Source organism: Cucumis melo, chromosome 12, assembly GCF_025177605.1.
Source record: "Cucumis melo cultivar AY chromosome 12, USDA_Cmelo_AY_1.0, whole genome shotgun sequence".
NCBI lineage: Eukaryota > Viridiplantae > Streptophyta > Magnoliopsida > Cucurbitales > Cucurbitaceae > Cucumis > Cucumis melo.
Window position 1 is genome coordinate 18,842,470 of NC_066868.1, and position 20,966 is coordinate 18,863,435.

At 33.0% G+C, this 20,966-nt stretch overlaps 1 protein-coding gene and 1 long non-coding RNA gene across 2 annotated transcripts; both read right to left on the bottom strand.

Annotated features, from left to right (window-relative positions):
• On the bottom strand, positions 1 to 1,227 carry LOC103498273 (protein PHLOEM PROTEIN 2-LIKE A9-like). The gene is made up of 3 exons (XM_008460830.3): positions 1,089 to 1,227; positions 846 to 937; positions 1 to 603 (listed from the first exon to the last, which is right to left on the bottom strand). The coding sequence occupies exons 1-3, from the start codon at positions 1,152 to 1,154 to the stop codon at positions 207 to 209; spliced, it is 555 nt and encodes a 184-aa protein (XP_008459052.1). The 5' UTR covers positions 1,155 to 1,227; the 3' UTR covers positions 1 to 206.
• A 17,936-nt stretch (positions 1,228 to 19,163) lies between these two features.
• LOC107991651 (uncharacterized) lies at positions 19,164 to 20,639 on the bottom strand. Its single transcript, XR_001763872.2, has 2 exons — positions 20,130 to 20,639; positions 19,164 to 19,932 (listed from the first exon to the last, which is right to left on the bottom strand). It is a non-coding gene; the product is annotated as an uncharacterized LOC107991651 (long non-coding RNA).
• Between the last annotated feature and the right edge of the window lie 327 nt (positions 20,640 to 20,966).

The following is a 20,966-nucleotide window of genomic DNA, read 5'->3' on the forward strand; positions in this document are numbered from 1 at the left end:
GATCATTAATATGAATAATCTATATTAAAAGGATTATTTTGACTATTTAAAAGTACATCTAACATCAATAAAAAAAAAAAACATTATCGTTATAATTATTAATATATTAAAGTATTATAAAATCCAAAGTTAACATGGTTCTTAATGTCAAACATATATTATTGATCTCGAAGACAAGGGTTCAATCTCATGTTCCATTTTTCGCTCTAATTCCCGACCTTCTCAACAAATGCATGGTGGATCTTGAGTCCTCCCTTCCACTTTCCGCTCCAAACCTCATACATTCCGAAGTACAGACGGTTGTCTCCCGGCGAGCTCGACGGAGGTTTGACAGTGATAATGAGATCATCTTCCGGCATATTGAACTTGTTCTGATCATCTGAGGCTTTGCTATCGAGGCACATCTTCTTGTAAACGAATTTCCCGGCCTTCCCAATCTTGGCCATTATGTAAACGTCACATCCTTTCCATCCAAAAGCAGCGGCCGTCATGGAAACGTTAAACCCAACTTTGTAGCTTTTTCCGATCTCTACATTGTCTGTCCAACATGTCACCTCCAACCATGACACTTGTAGCAGCTCTGCAGCTGCACTCGACTCCTTCCTACAAATTAAAGTATTTAATTGAAATACGGTTTTAGATATCTACGTTAACCAAAATGGTTGGAGATGTGAAGTTGGAAGGGTTGTGAATTTCTTTGAATTAAAAGTTTGTTCTTTCAGAAAATATAGTATAAAGAATTAATAAAGCATAAAATTGATGTTAATTGTAATATCATCATTGCATGTCAATAAAGACATTAATAAAAATAATAAAAGAGAGAAATTAATAATAGGGTGACTTACAAGTTTCGAGATTGACGAGGCAAACGCCAATAACGTTTGTCGTTGCCCCATGTGATGTTGAAGCCTTTTGGATAAATTATTGTCTTTTTGTTCTGTAAATTGAATGAATTAAGTTATAATAATATAAGAAATTAATAAAGAATAACTAGAAAGAAATTATATTGTTATTTTTGGAAAAAGAACCTACAGGTGTATTATTAATGAATTAGCTATAGAATATGGTTAAGTGGTATCCAAAATTACCTTGGCTTTTTCTATTGCTTTTGGATCTCCATTGAAGTGAGGTGATGAATAGAAAAATCCAACCATCTTTGCTATTGAGTGAACAAGTAGTATGGCTCTCTCTCTCTCTCTCTCTCTCTCTCAAAGATAATATTGGTGACAGAAGTGATATGTGATGAAGGCTTTTTATAGCTATTTTGCGAAGGAGGTATCTATTTATTCCTTTTGAGCTCTTTGCTGGAAGAATAATTTTGAATAATAAATAAAAAACTTGTAAATACTACAGTTCCATCCATAATATTAATATATTTAGTACAATCCAAAAATTTTGTCATTAAATTTAGATTCAACTCTTTAAAATTGTTATAATTGCCCTTCTAGCTTTAAAAATAAAGTTGCTACTTACATGTAATTATTAGCATTTAAAAGTTTCATCGATTTACCTATGAAGTAAATTAAATTATAAACAAAGAGTGATACATACGACCTTATTAAAAAGGCTATTAGTAACTTAAAATACATGTTAAAGTTGAGTCGTAAGAATAATGAGATCGATTAGGTCTGACCGGTAAATATATGATTTCAAATTGAGGTTTATCCACAGCATATAATATGGTTGAATGTTATATATTCCTACTTCTGAATTTGTTGAATTGCCCAAAAACGAAAAGTCAAAATATCACAAGTGTTCATATATGTACACACATATCGTGCATAATAAAAATTAAAATTTTGAGATTTAGTGAGTAGTGAAAAGTATTTAAAATTAAGATTATAACAAAATTAACCAAATATTTATAAAATATAGTAAATTTCACCGCTTATCTATAATAGATTGCAATAGACTAAAATAGATTACTATATGTGTTGGCTATCTAGACACAAAACAATTTATTTTAATCTATCGTGATCTATCACATATAAATCATGAAAGTCACCGTAAATCTAGTTTTCTAATCATGTCTGGAAGTGAGAAATATCTTTTTTTGTAAAATCTACAGAGAAGTGAATTAGGATTATTATTAAATTGAGTATAAACCTATCAACTTATAAAGTTTCAACTAAAAGAAAAAAACTTGCAAGTGGGGCCAGTTCTTAATTTGTAACATTTAAAATATAAATCATTAATGAATTCTTTTAAAATATATAAAAAATTTAACTTAATTATCGTCTTATTTACAATATTGCTTTATATTTGATTTTTCGCTTTTCGTTTATGAAATAAAATTGAAATACTTTTCCAAATTGTAAAGTAGTTAATTTTAGATTCTCTCTTTGTTTTCTTCTTCCTTCTTTATTTCTATTCTTTTTCTTTTTGGAAAAAAAATAAACATTTATATTGACTTTTCAAAGTTCTTTTCATTCTTTTTAATTCCTTAGATTTCTTTTCAATTCTATGACTCTCAATCACCACTTTAAAATAACTTTTTCATTAATTAAATTTCATGGGTTTCCAACTTTGACCCTTCTCTAATTTTCTATTGCCATCGTTTCATTATTTCAATTTTATCATATGTCCCCGAGCATCATTTTATTATTATTATTATTATTATTATTATTATTATTATTATTATTATTATTATTATTATTATTATTATTATTATTATTATTATTAACACAAAATTAAAAAATATATATATTGAAGTACTTAATTAGATGATAAAATATTGCATTAATCTAAATTTTAAGTTTATCAATTAATGAATGATCTAGCATGGTATGAAAGCATAGGTTCAAGAGGTTTTGTGTGTTTGTCATCACTTTAAACTTCTGTTATTCAATAAAATAGTGAATCTATATTTAAGAAATAATAATAAAAAAAAATAGATAGAACTTTATTCATGTATGAAGTACTACATTCTAATGTTTAGAAAACTGAAATCTTTATTTAATATGAAATATTTGAAAGTAAATTTAGGTAATCATAATTGAGATGATTTTGAATGAAATTGAATTCAAGAAAAAGAGAGAATTAAAAAGAGAATATTGGTTTAGATAAAGAGAAAAAACCAAAAACTTATTTTGGAAGGTTGGGTGGTAAACTTTATTCGTAGATTATATGAAATGATTGGTTGGCATTTAGTGGCCAAGTGTGGCGTTTGTTTAATGCAATTTATATTTGTTTTAGAAAGAAGAAGAAGAAGAAGAAGAAGAAGAAGAAGAAGAAGAAGAAGAAGAAGAAGAAGAAGAAGAAGAAGAAGAAGAAGTTTTATTCGGTAGTAGCCTTCTGAATTAGACGGAAACCTTTCTAATCTTTTTAAATAAAATCTAAAAAAGCATAAAAAGTTGCTTTTCTTATTATTAATAACATTAGGGTTAACTACAGATTAAACATATTTTTTAAGATGAGGCGTTTTCCTCTTTCCGAGAAAGGAAGAGGACAACGTCATCTGGTTGTATACATTTTTATTTATTCAAACTTCAAAGGTATTAAATTCATAAATATTTGAACATCTAATTCAAATCAATCATATAGTTTAAACTATTTTTTTTACCTTTGAACCTATAAGAAAACATACTTTAACATTTTAAAACATTGGAACAAATTGAAAACTAAGCATAAAATTTAAGAATTAAAAATGTATTCTTTTTTTCGATGTTTAGTATAGAAAATAATTAAAATTATTTACAGAATATAGTAAATAAAATCTATGGAATTCTCGATATGACATCAAATGCGTACAACAACGGGAGGTTCAATTGTTGTGTAGATAATTATAAGAAAAAGTAATGATAATAAAATCAAACAAAACGGAATGAATGGCAAAAGGAAAGAATAAGGCACACAAAAAATGGTGGGAAAGGAACTGGGTAGCCACTTTATGTCTAATTCCATATTTTCCATAGAAAGAAAAAGCATTAAATAAGAGTAAACTAGTATTTGTGTTTTGGGATACAGGTGAAAATGAGAAGGGAATCATTAAATATTTTAAGATTATAACATTGTAAGATTAAAGTTGTGTTCTCCAATCATGCCTCCAGCTAACCATAGAATTACCCACACCTCAGATCTTATTCTTTCATACATAATGGTGACTATGTAACATACATAGATATATACGAACATATATATAGCAGACTAAGGGATTGAACGGTTAATATTTAGAAACGTAATTTTAATAAGTTTTAGTGGTCCAACCAACTTACAATTCGAGCTTGTTCCGTGATTTTACATTGATTGTGTTTATAGGTTTTTTGAGCAATTCGTAGTTATAATTTGGAGTTTATGCCATTTTGGAGCCAATTCGAGTAATTAGGAGTCATATGACAACAACCAAAGTGACACTACTAGAAAAAAATGCTTTCTTGACGGTTGCATTTTTATTTTCTTGACGATTTTTGGAAAAAAACGTCAAGAAAGGGGTGGTTTAATAGGAAAACCATCAAGAATTTTTATGAAAAGGCGGAGGGTAGTCAATTTTTAGCTTTTTTGACAGTTTTAAACCGTCAAGAAATATGAACATTTTCTTGACGGTTATAAACTGTCAAGGATTATCTTCTAAATTTTTGACGTTTTTAAAACGTCAAGAATGTTTATAAATTTGACATTCTTGACGTTTTTCAAAACGTCAAATAATATGTAGTTATCCTTGACGTTTTAAAAACGTCAAGTAATATCGATTAAATTCTTGATGTTTTAAAACGTCAAGAATTTTTATGAAATGCGGAGAGGAGTAATTTTAAAATTTCTTGACATTTTTAAAACGTCAAGTAAGAGGATTTTCCTTAACGTTTCAGAAACGTCAAGAATTACTAAATAATTGAAAAAAAATAAAAACATAATTTCTTTTTTTTTTAAAAAAACTAAACCCCCAATTTCCCTTTCTTCACAACCTAAACCTCAATTTCCCTTTCCCTCTTTTCCCACACAATTTCCCCCTCCCCCAATTTTTTTTTGCCCACACGCTGAACACCCACCCTCACGTCGGACGTTCCTCGCCGAATGGCGGCGCAGCCCAGCTTCGACCCCTTCTCACGCAAAACGCCCACCCCACCCCAGTCTTCTTCTCACACCAAACGCTCACGCCCACCAAATTTTCTTCCCTCATCCAACGTCCGTTATTGCTCCATCGCCAAACAACATCCCTTATTGGTTCTTAGAGGTATTTGCATCTCATAATTTCATCGGTTTCTATTAATCTTTGATATTGGTCTGTTTATTGTTCCATTTGAATAGGATTGGTGGATCAGGCATAAATCTCAAAAGCAAAGTGATGGTAATTTCTCTTTTTTGTGAAGGAGAAGCTATTTTAAGATCATGATTAGCTTTATTGGTTTTTGTTCTCTCTTTTAATTATAAACGTTGGTGTTGAATGTTGAATCATCATTCTAAGCTTCCCAAATGGAATTATGATGGATCTAGTACAGGTCAAAAGCTCCAGGAGAAGACAATGAAGTGATCCTTTATGAGTTCTTTATACCTTCTATTTTTCCAATATTATGCATAGAGTTGAACCACTGATTAGAGGTGTACATAAGCCGGGTTGGGCCGGGTTGGAGAAAAAATGTGGACCAACCCAAAGTGACCGGGTTGGCAAAATTTGAACCATATCGGTTCAGTATTCAAGGGTCAACCCAACCCAACCCAACCCTAAAAATTCGGGTTGGGCCGGGTTGGGTTGGCGGGTTGGTCTTCCTCTTCTTCCTAATTTTCTCACTCAAACTCTTATCCACCAAAAACCCATTAATCGGCAACTTACCACCATCAAACACCAACATACAACATCTCGTAGGGCATAGCCGATCATCAAATGTGGTAAAAAAACACCAACATACGCAACCTCCCACATCGCTCATTAGCATCTCTTTTAGAGAAATATGGTTCTCTAATGCTTCTCAAACTAGGCCAAACCCCAAAATGCAACAAGACAGTCTTGATTATCATTTCACCATTGAAGATTTAAAAAACAATTTTACTGGTTTAATCTATCAGATTATGCTTAAAATGCCCAAGGTTTTTCAACAGTAATTTCCAAAGAAAAAAAAACAAAACAAAACAATTAGAAAAATTTGAAAGTTAGATCAGAACAAAGAACAAACCTTGGACAAAATGAAGAACCCTTGGAGAGACGTCGATCGGAATGCGGGAGATGAAAAGAAATTGAAGTTGCGATCTGAACGCTGTCGGAAGTTGCGAGATGAGAACGAAGAACCGCCGGAAGTTGCGAGATGAAAACGAAGAACCGCCGGAAGTAAAGTTGTGAAGGCTGCCGGAACTGAACGTCGAAGGGATCGTGCGAACTGCGAAGTTGGGATGAACGCCGAAGGGATCGTGCGAACTGCGAAGTTGGGATGCGCGGCCGCGATTCGCGAAGGGGGATGGGGTCGTGCGACTGCTTCAGTGCTTCTCTTCTAAAATGAAAAAAAAATATCAATTTTAGTTACATATATATATACACCCATAAACCGGGTTGGGTTGGGTCAACCTGGCCCTTAATTCCCAACCCTGCAACCCGGTCCATCTCTTTTTGTTTTTTCAATTCTCTAACCCAACGCAACCCAAAACATAATTTAACCCAACCCAACCCTTACGATTTGGGTTGGGTAGTCCGGGTTGGCCGGGTTACGGAGTTTTTTGAACACCCCTACCACTGATTGGATCTTAATTAACACCTTTTCTTGTTATTAAATGATGATGAAACACAGCCCACAAGCAATTTTTAGGGACTCATTTAGCAGAGGCAACAATATTCTTGTAAGTTCATTAAGTTGTCAATCGAATTCATTTGGATTGCATGTCTCTATCTGCTATTGTTATATACTTATTTTGAGATGGTTTGAGCTTCACACTGATAATATTGATTGGTTAGATTATATGTGATGCTTACACACCATCAGCTCTGAATTTGTTTCTATGTTAACAAATGCTCACAACTCAATATAAAATGTGTATACTATCGTTTAAGAAGGGTTATCTTGATTTTAAATTTATTTTGTTACAATCTATATATTTTGGTTTCATTAATTTATAGAAAGATATAAATTTCATGGAGCTCTTTAATGTGGTATATTTCCTTCATTTGTGCCTTTTCTTTTTGTTGTTCTTGTTTATCTTTAGAAAGTCCAAGTCTTTTTGCTTGTTGGTTAAACCTATCTTGAACACTAACTTAAGCTAAAAAAGCATTACATTACGTTATGGGTCTTAGTCTTGAAATTGGCTTGTGCTATATTTGAAATAAGTTTTTTACCAATATGTGTGTACGTTTGTAATAAGTTTCAACAAATTTGCATCCATTATATTTGACAAAGCAGGGGTTTATATGTTAGTTATTGTTTACATCAACAAGCAGATTTGAATTTAGTGGAGCATGTTTCTTATTTATGTTTTGTTTTATTTTCATCTCTAATATTGTCGGTGTTAATGTGAAGTTGTTTACAAAGTACAAGTGGTAACTTTAATTTTTTTATTCCTCAATAGGTAACTTTTCTGATGTATACCATGACTTTAATGCAAGAGAAATTTACAGTGTGCGTCGTGTGTATGTGTTGCTCCTACGTGTGGATGACTGGATTTGGAAATTTTTCATATTACTATGCTTGTAAAGATTTTAGCCTCTCTAGATTTACTCAGGCATGTTTTCCGGTTGATTCTTAAATTTCTAGCTAGCTAGTAAATTTTAAAAGAAACAATATTTGTAATCAAAACTATTATTTCATTGACTTTTTACATCATTTTTGTAGAGCAGGTGATGTGGCTATGGTGTGGCTATGTTCTTAGCCTAAGTTTACAGGCTCATCGCTGCTACTTAAGGTCAAAATTATCTACCTTTCTTTCTCTTGTTTCTGCTTTTTTTTTCTTCTCATATATAATCCATAAAACTCTTGAAGTATCTCTTAAGGATTTGTATTAAGTTAGTACAGACATTGGAAGATGGTGATATAGCTTTGTTTGATATGGGAGCAGAATACCAATATAATACCAATAAAATACAACTAATATCAATCTTTTTTCAAGAGACCATATCAACATCATACTTAATAAGATACACCCAAAATGCCATTAAATGTAAAATATAGAATGTCAACTTCTATAAAGTACGTATGGATGTTTTTGCATCAGGTTCCATAATGGTTAGGGAGACCTCACCCAATTTTATGACAACTCTTTCTCACTGTTGGTTATTCTTTGATGGAAAAAATTGAACAGACTACTTGGTCACCCCCAACACGATTGTTTAGTGTCCTTAAACGTTCTATTAAATTTTTTATAAGAATGTCCCCATCACATTAAGATGATACACATCATGTGTGATCATATCCAACACGATACATTAAATTGTCATACCCAATATGATACATTAAAGAATTTGATAGTGAAGTATTTTGATGAACACTTTATGTTATGGTGATATATATGATTGTATGCATGAGTGTTTATGTGAACGTGTGCTATGTCAAATGAGATTTTTCTCAATAGAACAAATAATTTCACGATTACTATTAGTGGCTTATGCTTATTGATTCTCATTCCTTATCTATTCTTGGCATATTTCATTTATGAACACTATTAACTTAATATCTATTTGCATTTTTTTTTAAAGAAAAAAGATCTTTGTAATGCACAAATTTTGGTTGTAAAGTAGATAATGTTGTGATTTATGAATATTTTTTGTATTGACTTTTTGTTTGATTGGTTGAAAGAAATTTATAGTTCGAAGTTTTAGAGGTTTGGCCACCTTAAATTTGCAATTCCATTTTGTCTTACCCTCCCGCGTTATAATTTTAATTGTGTAGAAAAACGTGTTTGTTTAGTTATACAATGCTAAAATTACTCCTTTAGCTATTTTGAAGTTTAGGTTTGGAGCTTTCATTTACATGATGTGTTTTATTTAGTTGGTGGATTGTGTTACTCTCTTTAGTTTTTGGTTCTCAAGCTTCACTTTGATCATTTTAATCTCTTGTAAAGTGTTGAACCTACTTTGTAACTCTTGAAAACTATTGTGTTTTTATTAGGTCTTGCACCAATATCCAATCGATCTACTGTAGTGATGAAGCTACCAAGAAAGTGACTGATGTTTGGTTAGTTACAAGACTTGTTGTAATTTCGTTATTCACGACAATACCTTGTTGTATTTAGTTTCTTTGTAAAAATATATTATACCAAGATTTAGTTTCTATTTTGCTTGTATTTGTCCCTTTAGGAAAATTCGATAGATTTCGTGTACTTAGTTTTTTTGTAAAAATATTATCTATGTTATTGTTATATGTGAAAGTTCTAATGTTTGCAAAGTTTTGGAAATGATATGGTAAAAGGTTTTATATTTGATGAATATTGTCGTTTACATGTATTTATGGAACAATTGTTGGAACACTATACAGGACCAGTGGGAGTATAATACAGAAACAAAAATATAAATAAATTACAATTTAAAAAATGGAAAATTGCTTGACGATTATGAAATGTCATGAACAATAGCTTTCTTGACAGTTTTAAAATGTAATAAACGACATTCTTCACGATTCCTAAATGTCATGAAAAAACATTCTTGACGGTTTTAAAATGTCATAAATATTCATATTCTTGACGGTTTCCGTCATGCATACTCATATTCTTGATGGTTTTAAACTGTCATTAACACTTATACTCCTAACGATTCTAAATTGTCATAAAAATTGAATACTTGACGGTAATAAACTGTCAACGTTCACCATTCTTGACGTTTTTAGCAAACATTAAGAACTTTGTTTTTCTTGACAATGGATTTAATGAAGGTTTTAAAACTGTCAAGAATAATCATTTTTTATAGTTTAAAACCGTCAAGAGAGTCTGTTTTTGTAGTAGTGTGACCTGAGGCACTACGAAGCAACAATATGAAGCTTAGCATCATGAACCTCGGTTTCGAGACATTACACGGTGCAAGAGGCTGATAACTTGTAGAAATACAAGTTATTATGACCTTTTAGATAGAACAATGGAACCAAAACGCATGGTAATGTGTCAAAATGCCTAGCTTATATCACAAATTCATAAATATAAACGAGTACAACTTGCATAAGTTTCCATGCCTGTTTTACCCTGTTTTTCAGTGTTTTATCATAGAATTATGAAGAAAAGGAGAAGAACAGTGAATCATAAAGGAGCGTAGGCTACGCGATAAAAAGCTTGTCTAGCGACACATCTCTAGGCGAGAAAACACATCAGCACGCGAGGAAGATTCACTAGCAGACAAAAATGGTTGTTGGAATTGATATGACTTGACAAGGCTGCCAGAGGCGCTGACAATCGGTGTTGATTAAATTAGAAGATTAAAACGACGCTGATTAGGGAAAGCCCTACTTGCACTATCATTTATGTGATTGGGGAAAACCCTATCTCGTAGTTATCAGCGTGATTAGGACAAGCCCAACATTCACGATCTTTATTGAGATTAGAGCAAGCCCAATACTCACCACATGTGCATTCAATATCATAGCCTTGAACTAAATGTCATAATATCACAGCTAGTATAAATCTCATAAACTCACGAAAGCTTAAAACATGCTTTGTTTAGAAAATACTCGCTTAAATCTCGAGCTCAACTTAGCTTATGCTTATATGCTTGAAATCTTGGCTTTAAACTTATACTTAGGTTAAACTCAAGCTTTTTAAAGCTTTAAAAATACAATGCTCATTTACAACTCTCTAGCTTGAAATCACTTAATACAAATCATGCTTTACCTATAAACAGTTTAATAACTCAAACTTAAACTTTTTCTTGGTTAAACGTCATGCTTTTAAAATAACTTTCTAAAATCAGTATACAAAACACATATATTTAACTCATTTCGCTAGTAAATCATGTTTCAAATCAACATTTAAACTCATTGAGTTGTAGCTAAACTCATTGGCCTATAGACTTACCCATTTTCTAGTTGACCCAATCTCTACTGGTCTTGTAAGAAGAGAATTTGATCTAATTAATCCTTTTAATTCATTAATAGCCCAACTTTACTAAAAAATTGCAAAAATACAAAAATATCTTAAAACGACACTTAGGGCATGATTGGCCTATGTCATGAGTAGTAGAGGCTACATGGATGTGCGCAGGCCTATTAATGTGCCTGGCCGATACTAATTTGGTGATGCCTTGTCGTGTGCCCCATGGTTGCCTAGCCTTGGTCGCATCCTTGTGTCTTCGTACGTGCATGGCCTGTCGCATAGCCCTGACGTGCACCTCACGTCACCTAACTATCAGTTGGGCTATGCCTTACACTTGCTCAATTCCTCAGCTAACCTTTTTCGCGTGCATAACTTCAAGCTCAGCGATCTGATGCTCGACCAATGATCAACAACACACTAACACTGACCAGATATGCCTAGATGCTCTATGCATTCCATACATCAATTTTAACTTCCAAAGCGCGTCACTACAAGAAAAAAGTAATTTTCTAACGCACAAAACAACCGTCGAAAGATAGAGCCTTGGAAGAAATGGTATCTTCTGATGCACTATAACAAGCATTAGAAGTAAGCCATAATCCTCGACGACTTACAATAACTTTGGGAGTTAGTTAAGAAAATTTTTTTATAGAGAACTTCCGACGCTATTAAGATAAGAGTCAAGCATTCTTGCACAACTCTCGACGACGTTATATTCGTCGAGAAGTAATTAATGAAAAAAAATTTCATAGGAGATCAACTCTCTACGTCATAAATATAAGTGTTACGAGTTCTTCACTAATGTCTGATGGCATTAATAGGCGTCAGGAGTTGGTTGAGAACTCCCAATGCTTATATTTACGACATCGAGTGTTCTCCTACAAAAATTCTCGAGTGTTTCAGATCTTATTTGCTCACAAACCCTAAAACTTCACTCTTCATCGATCTCCCCTCTTAATGCACACCAACCATTAGCTGCTCTTCCTCTTCCTTTGTTACCCTCCTCCTTCCACTGCCGACATTCCCTCCCTCTTCGTTTTCATCACAACCTCTTCCTCTATGGTATTGTTACCTTTTTCATTCTTTTTCAATTACAAAGATTTATTGTAATAATTCTTCCTCTTGTTTCATGTTTCTAGATCGAAAAACATGTACTTCTTCTATGGTATTGTTTCCTTTTGTTTCCTCTTTGTGGTATTATTGCCTTTCTGTCAAGTATTTGTTTCCTTTTCATGTACTTCCTTCATAAATTTTGTTTAATTTCATTATTATCATCTTTATGTATATATGAAATTTTGTAAAACACGACAGCAAAAGTAAAAGCTTGATGTGTGATTGGATTTAGAAGTTTACATGTGAGTTGAAATGGCTCTTCCTTTTGTTTCTAATTTGAATGTGCTTTTGTATATCCTAGAGATTTTTTATTTGTATTTTAATCTCGTTTGAACCTTTTATCTGGTTTTATTTTTCTTTCAATTGTAGAATTCATTCTTACTTGGAAAGACTCACGTGGTCCTTCTCAAACTTTTGTGATATTGAGGCAGAACTTAGCAATGCATAATTGACTCTTCTGACTGTGGATGTCGACAAGCTGACTAGTGAGGTCTTTTTTGGCGTCTGCTGTCTTGAATAGTACACAAAAATAGAAAAAAGAGAGTTGTAGAGGGTCTTTAATTTCTTTTTATAACTTAATTTGGTTAGTTGATGATAACCTTATTTTGCTCATGTGTGCGTATTCTCTTTTTCCTCTCTTTCAACATAGGCTTTTGAAGAAGCAATTTATTAGCTTGACACATCTTCAGTGTAATTTGAGAGAATAACTAGTCTCCATCGAAACAACATCCTTGTTTTGTTTTTCAATACCACGTGTTGTAAGGATAGATGTTCATCCTGGTGCTTTAAGGATATTTCTCTAGCATCTTTTGTGTAATGCCTCAAGGTTTCAAGGTAATTTTCTCAACATAATCATCTTATGTTATTAAGATTCTAAAGTTGTTGGTGTATGTTATTCGTGTTTGATGAGAAAAAAAGAAAAGAAAAGGGAAAATATGTTTTTATAATAATATAAGATAATATAATATGTTTGTCTTACAGCCATTTGTCACCGTCTTTGCACATCGTAGTTGGTTCAGTTCATGCACCGTTACCCCTCTTGTCGTGGAGGTAAGGGTTAATTTGTAAAAGTTTGTACAGTTCCTATAACTATTCTAAGTGTAAACATTGGATTAATTAATTTGGAGTTACTATTAAATCCTTCAAGATATTGGTGCTCGAGTTCCTAGAGTTTCCAACAAGCTTGGCTTGGAGTTCAATTCTCCATTTACTTAGGATATGTAGTAGAATTTGCAATTGGGTGTTTTGGTTGGGTGACTTTGCTTGATTTAGTGTTTGAATCCCTTATGTTTATATTTAAGTTGATTCATTGAACTTCGACTTAAGCAAGGATCTTAGCTAAACGTGAGATAAGAGATTTCTACTATTGGACTCAATATAGAATTGAAACGTATTGACTGATACGAATATTATAAAATATGAATCTAGTGGTTTGACTATTATGTGTAGATAGAAAGCATTGGTAGCTTACACTTTTGACTGAGTATAGACGGCTTGACAAATATGTAACTTAGATATATTGATGGGTTGTGCTATGGACTGAATATAAATTATGATGATTTGACTGTCATGTGTTGTTTGGATATTGATGGGTTGTGATGTGGACTGATTATACATGATGATGATTTGACTGTCATTTGTAGTTTGGATATTGATGGGTTGTGTTGTGGACTGAATATAGATGATGATGATTTGACTGTCATGTGTAATGGTCGTGTGTAATGGTCATGGTAATGGATTGTGCTATTGACCTAACGTAGATGATTTGACTGCCAAGTGTACTTACCTATTGATGTTTTGTACTATGGAATGGAATTAGATAATGTAACTGTGATGTATAGTTTAGTTGTATATATTGATAGATGGTATTATTGACTGAACTTAGATTGTTTGAATGGTTATGTGTAGAGATGAACTGTTAGTTTGATTTATGTGTTGATGTGACTGTCTTGGACTGTTTAAAATAGACTGAGGGTAACAGTTAGCTTTATCTATGGGATCGTATACTTTGCAGGCGACTGATATGTGCATCTGACGGGATCATTAGACTGATGTGTGCATCTGACAGGATCACTAGACTGATATGTGTATCCTACGAGATCACTAGACTATTATGTGCAGAGTACTCCTAATAGGAAGCTAACTGTTCCTACCCTTAACGGAACCATTAGTGGGTCTCTTACTGGATATATCTTATACTCACCCTTTTGTGTTTAGTTTTTTTCAGGCAAAGGTAACACAAGAGGTAGATCGATGAGGGGCAAGAAGGATTTTAAAATGAGTTACGGTTAGGACATTTATTTAATTTATTTTGTTTTGATGATTTCTTAGACGATGTTCTAAACTTTTGAATTAATTGTTTTAAACAGGGCCCGAAGACAGTTTCTTTACTTTTGGATGTTTAATGATTTTAAACAGGATTTATGAAATCTTTACATTTTAATGAAGTCTCTTAGTAGTAAAGTAATGACTCCAGCTTAGTCTGAAAAGTTCGGTGTTACATCTTGTTTTTATATATTGTATTTCGCTCATTTATAAAGGAAAGGAAATGAGTAGATTTAAGTTAGTTAATTGCTTGTTATATTATATGCATATATTCTTCTCGTGGATATGTCATGTTTAAGCTCCAAGTGAGCTACTATTAGACAAATGAATATGATTATGCGATAAAAGGTGCATTCCTATTCATGCATGGTTAACTTCTAAAGATATAGTCTATTAAATAGATATGCATGCAATACAAATTTTCCTCTTTATTGTACATGTATAAGCGAAGAGAGATTTCCTGGTAAGTCCAGGGTTGAACACAGGGATTTTAATCTCCTAAATTTCTTTTCGCACAATTAAATATTGCGGTATAGTCTATTAAGTATTGTCATGGACAATATTCTTAATCTATCTATTTACACTATAAGGTGATTATGGCAATGACATAAAATGGAGTGTGAATTCAGTTCAAGGGATGGTGAGGAAAGAAAGGCTAATTGTCTAGTCGCAATGTATTGTGCTTTAATAGTCCAAGGCGATACAAAGCATACATTAACTTTGAATTAGGACGAACGACCTGTCAGTGCTTTTGCCATACTTCTCACCTCTAGGGATCCAAATATACAAAGTTAAGCTATGATTTATATCTAAGCATCTTGGATGCATTATTAATAATTTATCCTTGATTAACGCGGGCAACTTCTCGGTGCTTTCGCCACATACATTAGCATCTCTCCAACGTATGCGAAGGACAAACTTGACGACAAGATTGTATCGCTCCAATCTTCTCGCCAGTTGCTTAGCTAAATGCATATTCTCACCTGTCAAGCAATTACAATCAAGATCATTGTTCATCTCTCGAATATACAATGTTTTGACATTCGCGTTTAACTCAACAAAACTCAAAATGCATACACTATGATTCTCTAGTATTAGAAACACATTTCTTTGCTCGCAAACTAATCAAACAGATTGAACATGGAACAGTGGAAGAAGAAATGCATCAATTTTATAAATATAATTTTGGCCATGATGTGCATATTACAAAACATTACAAAGAAAAGATAAAATAGAATACAATGAAGAGAGTCAAGCCACAGAGTATGATTTCTCATACTCTTTGGCTATGATTTTTGTCTATCTTTGAGGGAGAAGATGAAAGGGAATGAACTCTCTCACTTCTGTTATAAGCTCTCACCTAAAACTCAAGAAAAGAAGAGAAAGATGGACGATATTTGAGCTTGCTTTCCGACAAAGTATGCACACCCAAGTTAAGTCTGTAGTAGAGACTTGTATTTATAGGAGGGATTGGTGTTGACAGAACATTCCATGCGTCATTAATGCCTCTGAAAAGTTGTATTAATGTCATGCATACGTCTTTTGTCCTTTTTCTGACATTCGCGCTAACCAAATTTGTTTGCTAGTGCATCAGGTCGCCTAGTTTGACTGTTTCTTGACGCATTGGCTGGACGCATCTCCTTACGAAAACATTTTTTTTTGTGCAGCTCTACTTTTTGCCTATTATCCTGTGATAAAAACACTAAAAATGAAATAAAACAGGGATTAGGTTCTTTTACATGACACGATTCACAAGTTAATCAAATCGCTTGCTTTTTCCTTTATTTTCTCTTATTCTTATGTGATAAGATTTCATTATTTTACGTAAAAGCTATAACAACTTGTATTTCTACAATTTTATCATTAATCACTTAAATTTATAATAAGAAAAAAAGTTATAGATTGAGGACAAAATTGGATGAAGAACCATACTTTCTCGTAGAGAATTAACCGGGTGTAGTACAAGCTAGTCCATATCAAGAGGATCCAAGAAAATGAAAACTATGAAAATTGACTGAAAAAATGAGATCTTCTCTTTGTTTATGTGGTAGGTAATTTTGGGAGGTTTGTGGTGTAATACCAAGAGAGAAATTTAAAAAAAAAAAAAAAATTGTGATTTATGTACAATGCTAACAGCGTTTTTGTCTAAGGCTAGAAATGAAAACCTACAACCAGCAGTTGGTTAAGTTCAGCCCCTGCCCCTCCCCTTCCATAACTTCAACCATAATTCATGAATGTTTCCTTTAGCTCCTTCAGATCCTAGTATCTCTATGCTACTCTGGATGCTTGAGAGTAGAATGTAAGATGTTTTAATTGTTTGAACTATCACTTGTCATGCTGAAATGAAGAAAATGGGATCCATTTTTGGTTGCTTGGATCGATCTTCTAGCATGGACTGTATTCTTTAAGGGATTGAAAGTTTAAGAGCATTATGTTGTTGCAGGTGAAGCGTGAAGTGATGGGAAAGAAGGCAAAGAATGCTACTCATCTATCTGGAAATGAAGCAGGAAAAATTTTCAATTTTTGAAAAGGACACCAAATAGGTCTTTAAAATTTACTTTAATTATCATTTCTGCAGTGTGCTAACTGTATGAAAAATAGAATCTGCACTTTGTGTGCGTGGGGTGGGGGGTTGAAGTTGGAACAACAAAAGTAGATTATTTGCTTTGGCTCTTAGGGTTGTTTGGAGTTCATTGAGGAACTTACAGAATTTTTTAAGAGGAGGCATGGTTCAAACACTTACATTATATACACTACAATAAAATTGAGCTTTAATGTCGGTTTAAAATAGACATTGTAGAGGTACGATGTTGGTTGTCAGCCGACATCTATAATCGTGTTATTAAAATTCTTTTATGTCAGTTGTGCTTTAATGTCGATTTAAAACCAACATTATAAAGGTACGGTGTTGGTTCTTAACCGGCATCTATGAGCGTGTTATTGAAGCTTTTTAATGTCGGTTTTGATTTGATGTCGATTTTAAACTGGCGTTATAGATTCCCAACAATGTCATTTGAAAATTGACTTTGTAGACCATTTCAATGTCTTCTCCATGAGTTTATCACCAATTTTATCCAATAATTACCACATTTTCCAATCCATTTTAATAACGATCAAATACTTAAAAACCGACATCAAATGTATTGTGGGCAAATCAACAACATCTTTTTTCTTTTTTCAAAAAACAATAATATCTCTTCTATTGTATACAACATAAATCTCAACAGACACAAAAATGATCTCATTCACAACAAAAAAAGTGACAAGTCGTTTAATTAACTAAGAAGTTGTTGTCTATTAAAAAGGACCATAGAGTTGCTGTTCCAAAAATATGTGCAAGAAAGATAGGCCCACTGAAGTACATAAAATAGATAATTAAAAATAAATAAATCATACCAAAAAGAAATTAAAAAAAACTTAAATTGATAATGAGTTACAACACCATGCCCCTACATTAAAATGTGTACAAGGAAACCGAGATAAGATAACTTTGAGCAAAAAGAAATCTACCATTTTTCAATTTTCTGTTCAAATATATAAATGAATATATACATATAGAAAGACACAGAAATTTCATCAACGCAAACATAGCCATACAGCATGTTTTGCCCCCTTCTTAATTATAACACAGTAAACAACCATGAATATCCTGTACTTATCTGGTAAGTAAATATGGAAATTTGAACCTAGAAAATTAAATACTAGAAAAAGGGGGCAAGAAGATATGACAATCCATTTTTATCCATTAAAGCTTATAATTGATATACATGTACAGGAATATATTGTTGGAGCACCATAAAAAAAAAAAAAAAAAAGAAGAAACACTGATAGAAATTTGAGTTTTAACAACACAAAACTTGAACACTAGTACAGATTCGAACTTGTGATCAGAAGGTGACAACAAGCGGATGGGTGGGCGACATGTGGTGGGTGATTGAAAAAGTGTTGGTGTTGATATTTTCGCTGCAAATTGGATTCGAACCTCTGACATTGAAATCAAAAATGTGGAAAAAATTTGCGGAGTTGGGATTCAATCTTGCTAACTCTAATTCGATTGTGCGATAGGATTTTTAAATTTTTTTTCATTATTTACCAATTTGTCCACTTGTTCGTTTTTCTTCATTCAGACTTTGTTTTTGTTGATTTTTGTTGCATTAGCTTCGTAATGGAGTCTAGTTTCATAATCCATAAAAATATGAAAATAATGAGTATAAGCATGCTATGGGGAACACAAAATAGACAGATAAATCCATCATGTACTAAAGAAGGTTGAGTTACGAAGAGTAAAATACTTATTAGGAAAGCACATTTACTTCATCCCATCTGTGTTTTCACTTCATCCCATCCCTTTTCCTTGATTTCAAGTGTTATTAAAACCCAAATTTCTAATAGTGAAAGAGTTGTGGAGTTGAACTCATTAAGATCAATCTCAAATCCGGCTGTGGAGGAAGAAGAGCTTTAGAATAATAACAAGAAAATCTGATAGAAATATATAAATCAGTTAATCTAAATGAAGTTATGTTCAGTAAAATATAAAGAAGTAGGGTTCAATTTTAAAAAGGTTAATCCATGGCTACAATATCTTAATATCATAATATTGCGTTCATTCATTTCCACGTTCACGAATCTCATCAACAATAACATAAGTTACACCTTCCAAATTTCTGGCAACAAAGCAATCTTCTCGATGTCAATTGTTAATAAAAATAAATAACTGAGTTCTGTTGTATTAGAAAATAGATAAAAATAAAATGAATCGTTTTTGTTACTGCTGGACACGCTTCATTCGATAAGGATGCTAAAATAACGAGTTGGAACACAGGACTACGATTAGAAATAATAAAATTTGAAACCAAGTATCCATAAAATGAGAAAAACTCACCCACTATACCATAACCTCACCATCTTTCCTTGTTTTTAAAGCTACTGATTTTCCTTTGTTCTATTCAAAATGATTATAATGAGTGCCTCTAACTAATTCCCATACCTTGCACCACCACAAGATTTCACCATCATCAAACTCAAGTGTGAATACTCCAAGAGGGTCCAGGTGAATTGACCTTCCTGAGAATTTGGACTGAAGCTTGCTATCTCCCCAAAACTTCCACCCTCTCCCTTCACAATGGCATGTTATCGGAGTTGGATGATGGCTTACCTATATATATATATACACATCTATTTTCCAATTACTTTTACAATTATCTCATCACATACTCTAGTATAATTTCTTATCCCGTTTACTCACCTTCTCAAACATGAACCTAATCTCTTTCTCTAGAAAATCGGCTTCATAAGTTTCCCTCACCAGGGGATTCAATGTTTGCATTACCGGCCTTCCAACAAAGCATACCTCCAAACTGAAAATGTTGTGACATTGAGAAGTCGTGTGAATATTTATATTGTAACCGCATTTTAGCAGGCATTGACTTAGCATTGACAGAATTTTCAGAGAAAGAATTCTTGGTGTCGTAAAAGAACACTTCGTACGTCTTTGAATGAAACCTCCTCCTCAAACACTTGTTTCTCGATATCATCCGATTTTGTGGTGCTGCATTCTCCAATCGTGTGCTAAAATACCCAAAAAAGAAAGAGATTAAGAAAAACTCCCATAGTTGGTCCTAAGAATGTTCGTACAAAAATTTTGAAAGATGGGCGTCTTAACACCAAGAGAGACCAAAAGTAAGAGAGGGAGAATGGAGAGGGTTGAAGAAAAAAATGAAAGTTCTTTTATTCTTCTTCAAGATTCTCAACCAGTGCAATCTTACCCGAACAGATCTCAAACATAGAAAGATCTGGGCACGAACGGATCTACAAAGATTGGAAACGAATCTGGGCAACTTACTCGAACGCAACGATCTGAGTACAATGAGTCTGGGCACGAACACAAAAAATCAGGCACAAACGCAACAAATCTGGTCACTGCAACAATAAATCTAGGCACCAAACGAAATGCGATGACTGGGCACCAAACAAAACGCAACTACTCTCCGAACGAAATAAAGATCTGGGCATGACAAACTGCTGTCTAAACGATCTGGTTGTGTCTGAACTACTGAGACGATCTGGGCGGGATGATGGAAGGTTTGACAACTTGCTTCGATGGATCTTCAGCGATGGTGGTAAGGGTGTGATTAAGAAGAGAGGGTTTGGGGAGTTCGTGAGAAGAGAGGGACAGTGTGAGAGAGTGAGAGTAAAGTGAGAAAGAGAATTAATTTTACAAAAATAAATAAAATAAATATAGGATAAATTCCATGTCAGTTTTAAACCTACATGAATCCTTCTTCTTTGACGTGGGTTTAAAATAGACATTAAATATTCACACTTTAAAAACCAATATTAAACACTTGTTTTCATTTTTCCGACCTAAGCCAAAGGTCATATTTATTCTAGTGATACCTTTCATTATTAAATGGCAGTATTTTTAAAAAATAAAAAATAAAGGATTTTCCAACGTACAACATGCTGTGTCGGGAGATCCTAAACATATCTCGACGTTGTGCAGCTACAGACACCTTCCTTACGACGTTGGGAGATGTTTAGGATCTCCGGATGCCACATGTTGTGTGTTGGGAGATCTTCTACTAACACATTTAGCTCGACCT

What these genes read in the sequence shown, in the direction of transcription:
- LOC103498273 (XM_008460830.3), bottom strand. Translation starts at nt 1,154, where the DNA reads ATGGTTGGATTTTTCTATTCATCACCTCACTTCAATGGAGATCCAAAA. An exon ending in AAGCAATAGAAAAAGCCAAG is followed by an intron (nt 938 to 1,088) that starts GTAATTTTGGAT and finishes TTCAATTTACAG; the next exon opens with AACAAAAAGACAATAATTTA. An exon ending in CCTCGTCAATCTCGAAACTT is followed by an intron (nt 604 to 845) that starts GTAAGTCACCCT and finishes TTTAATTTGTAG; the next exon opens with GAAGGAGTCGAGTGCAGCTG.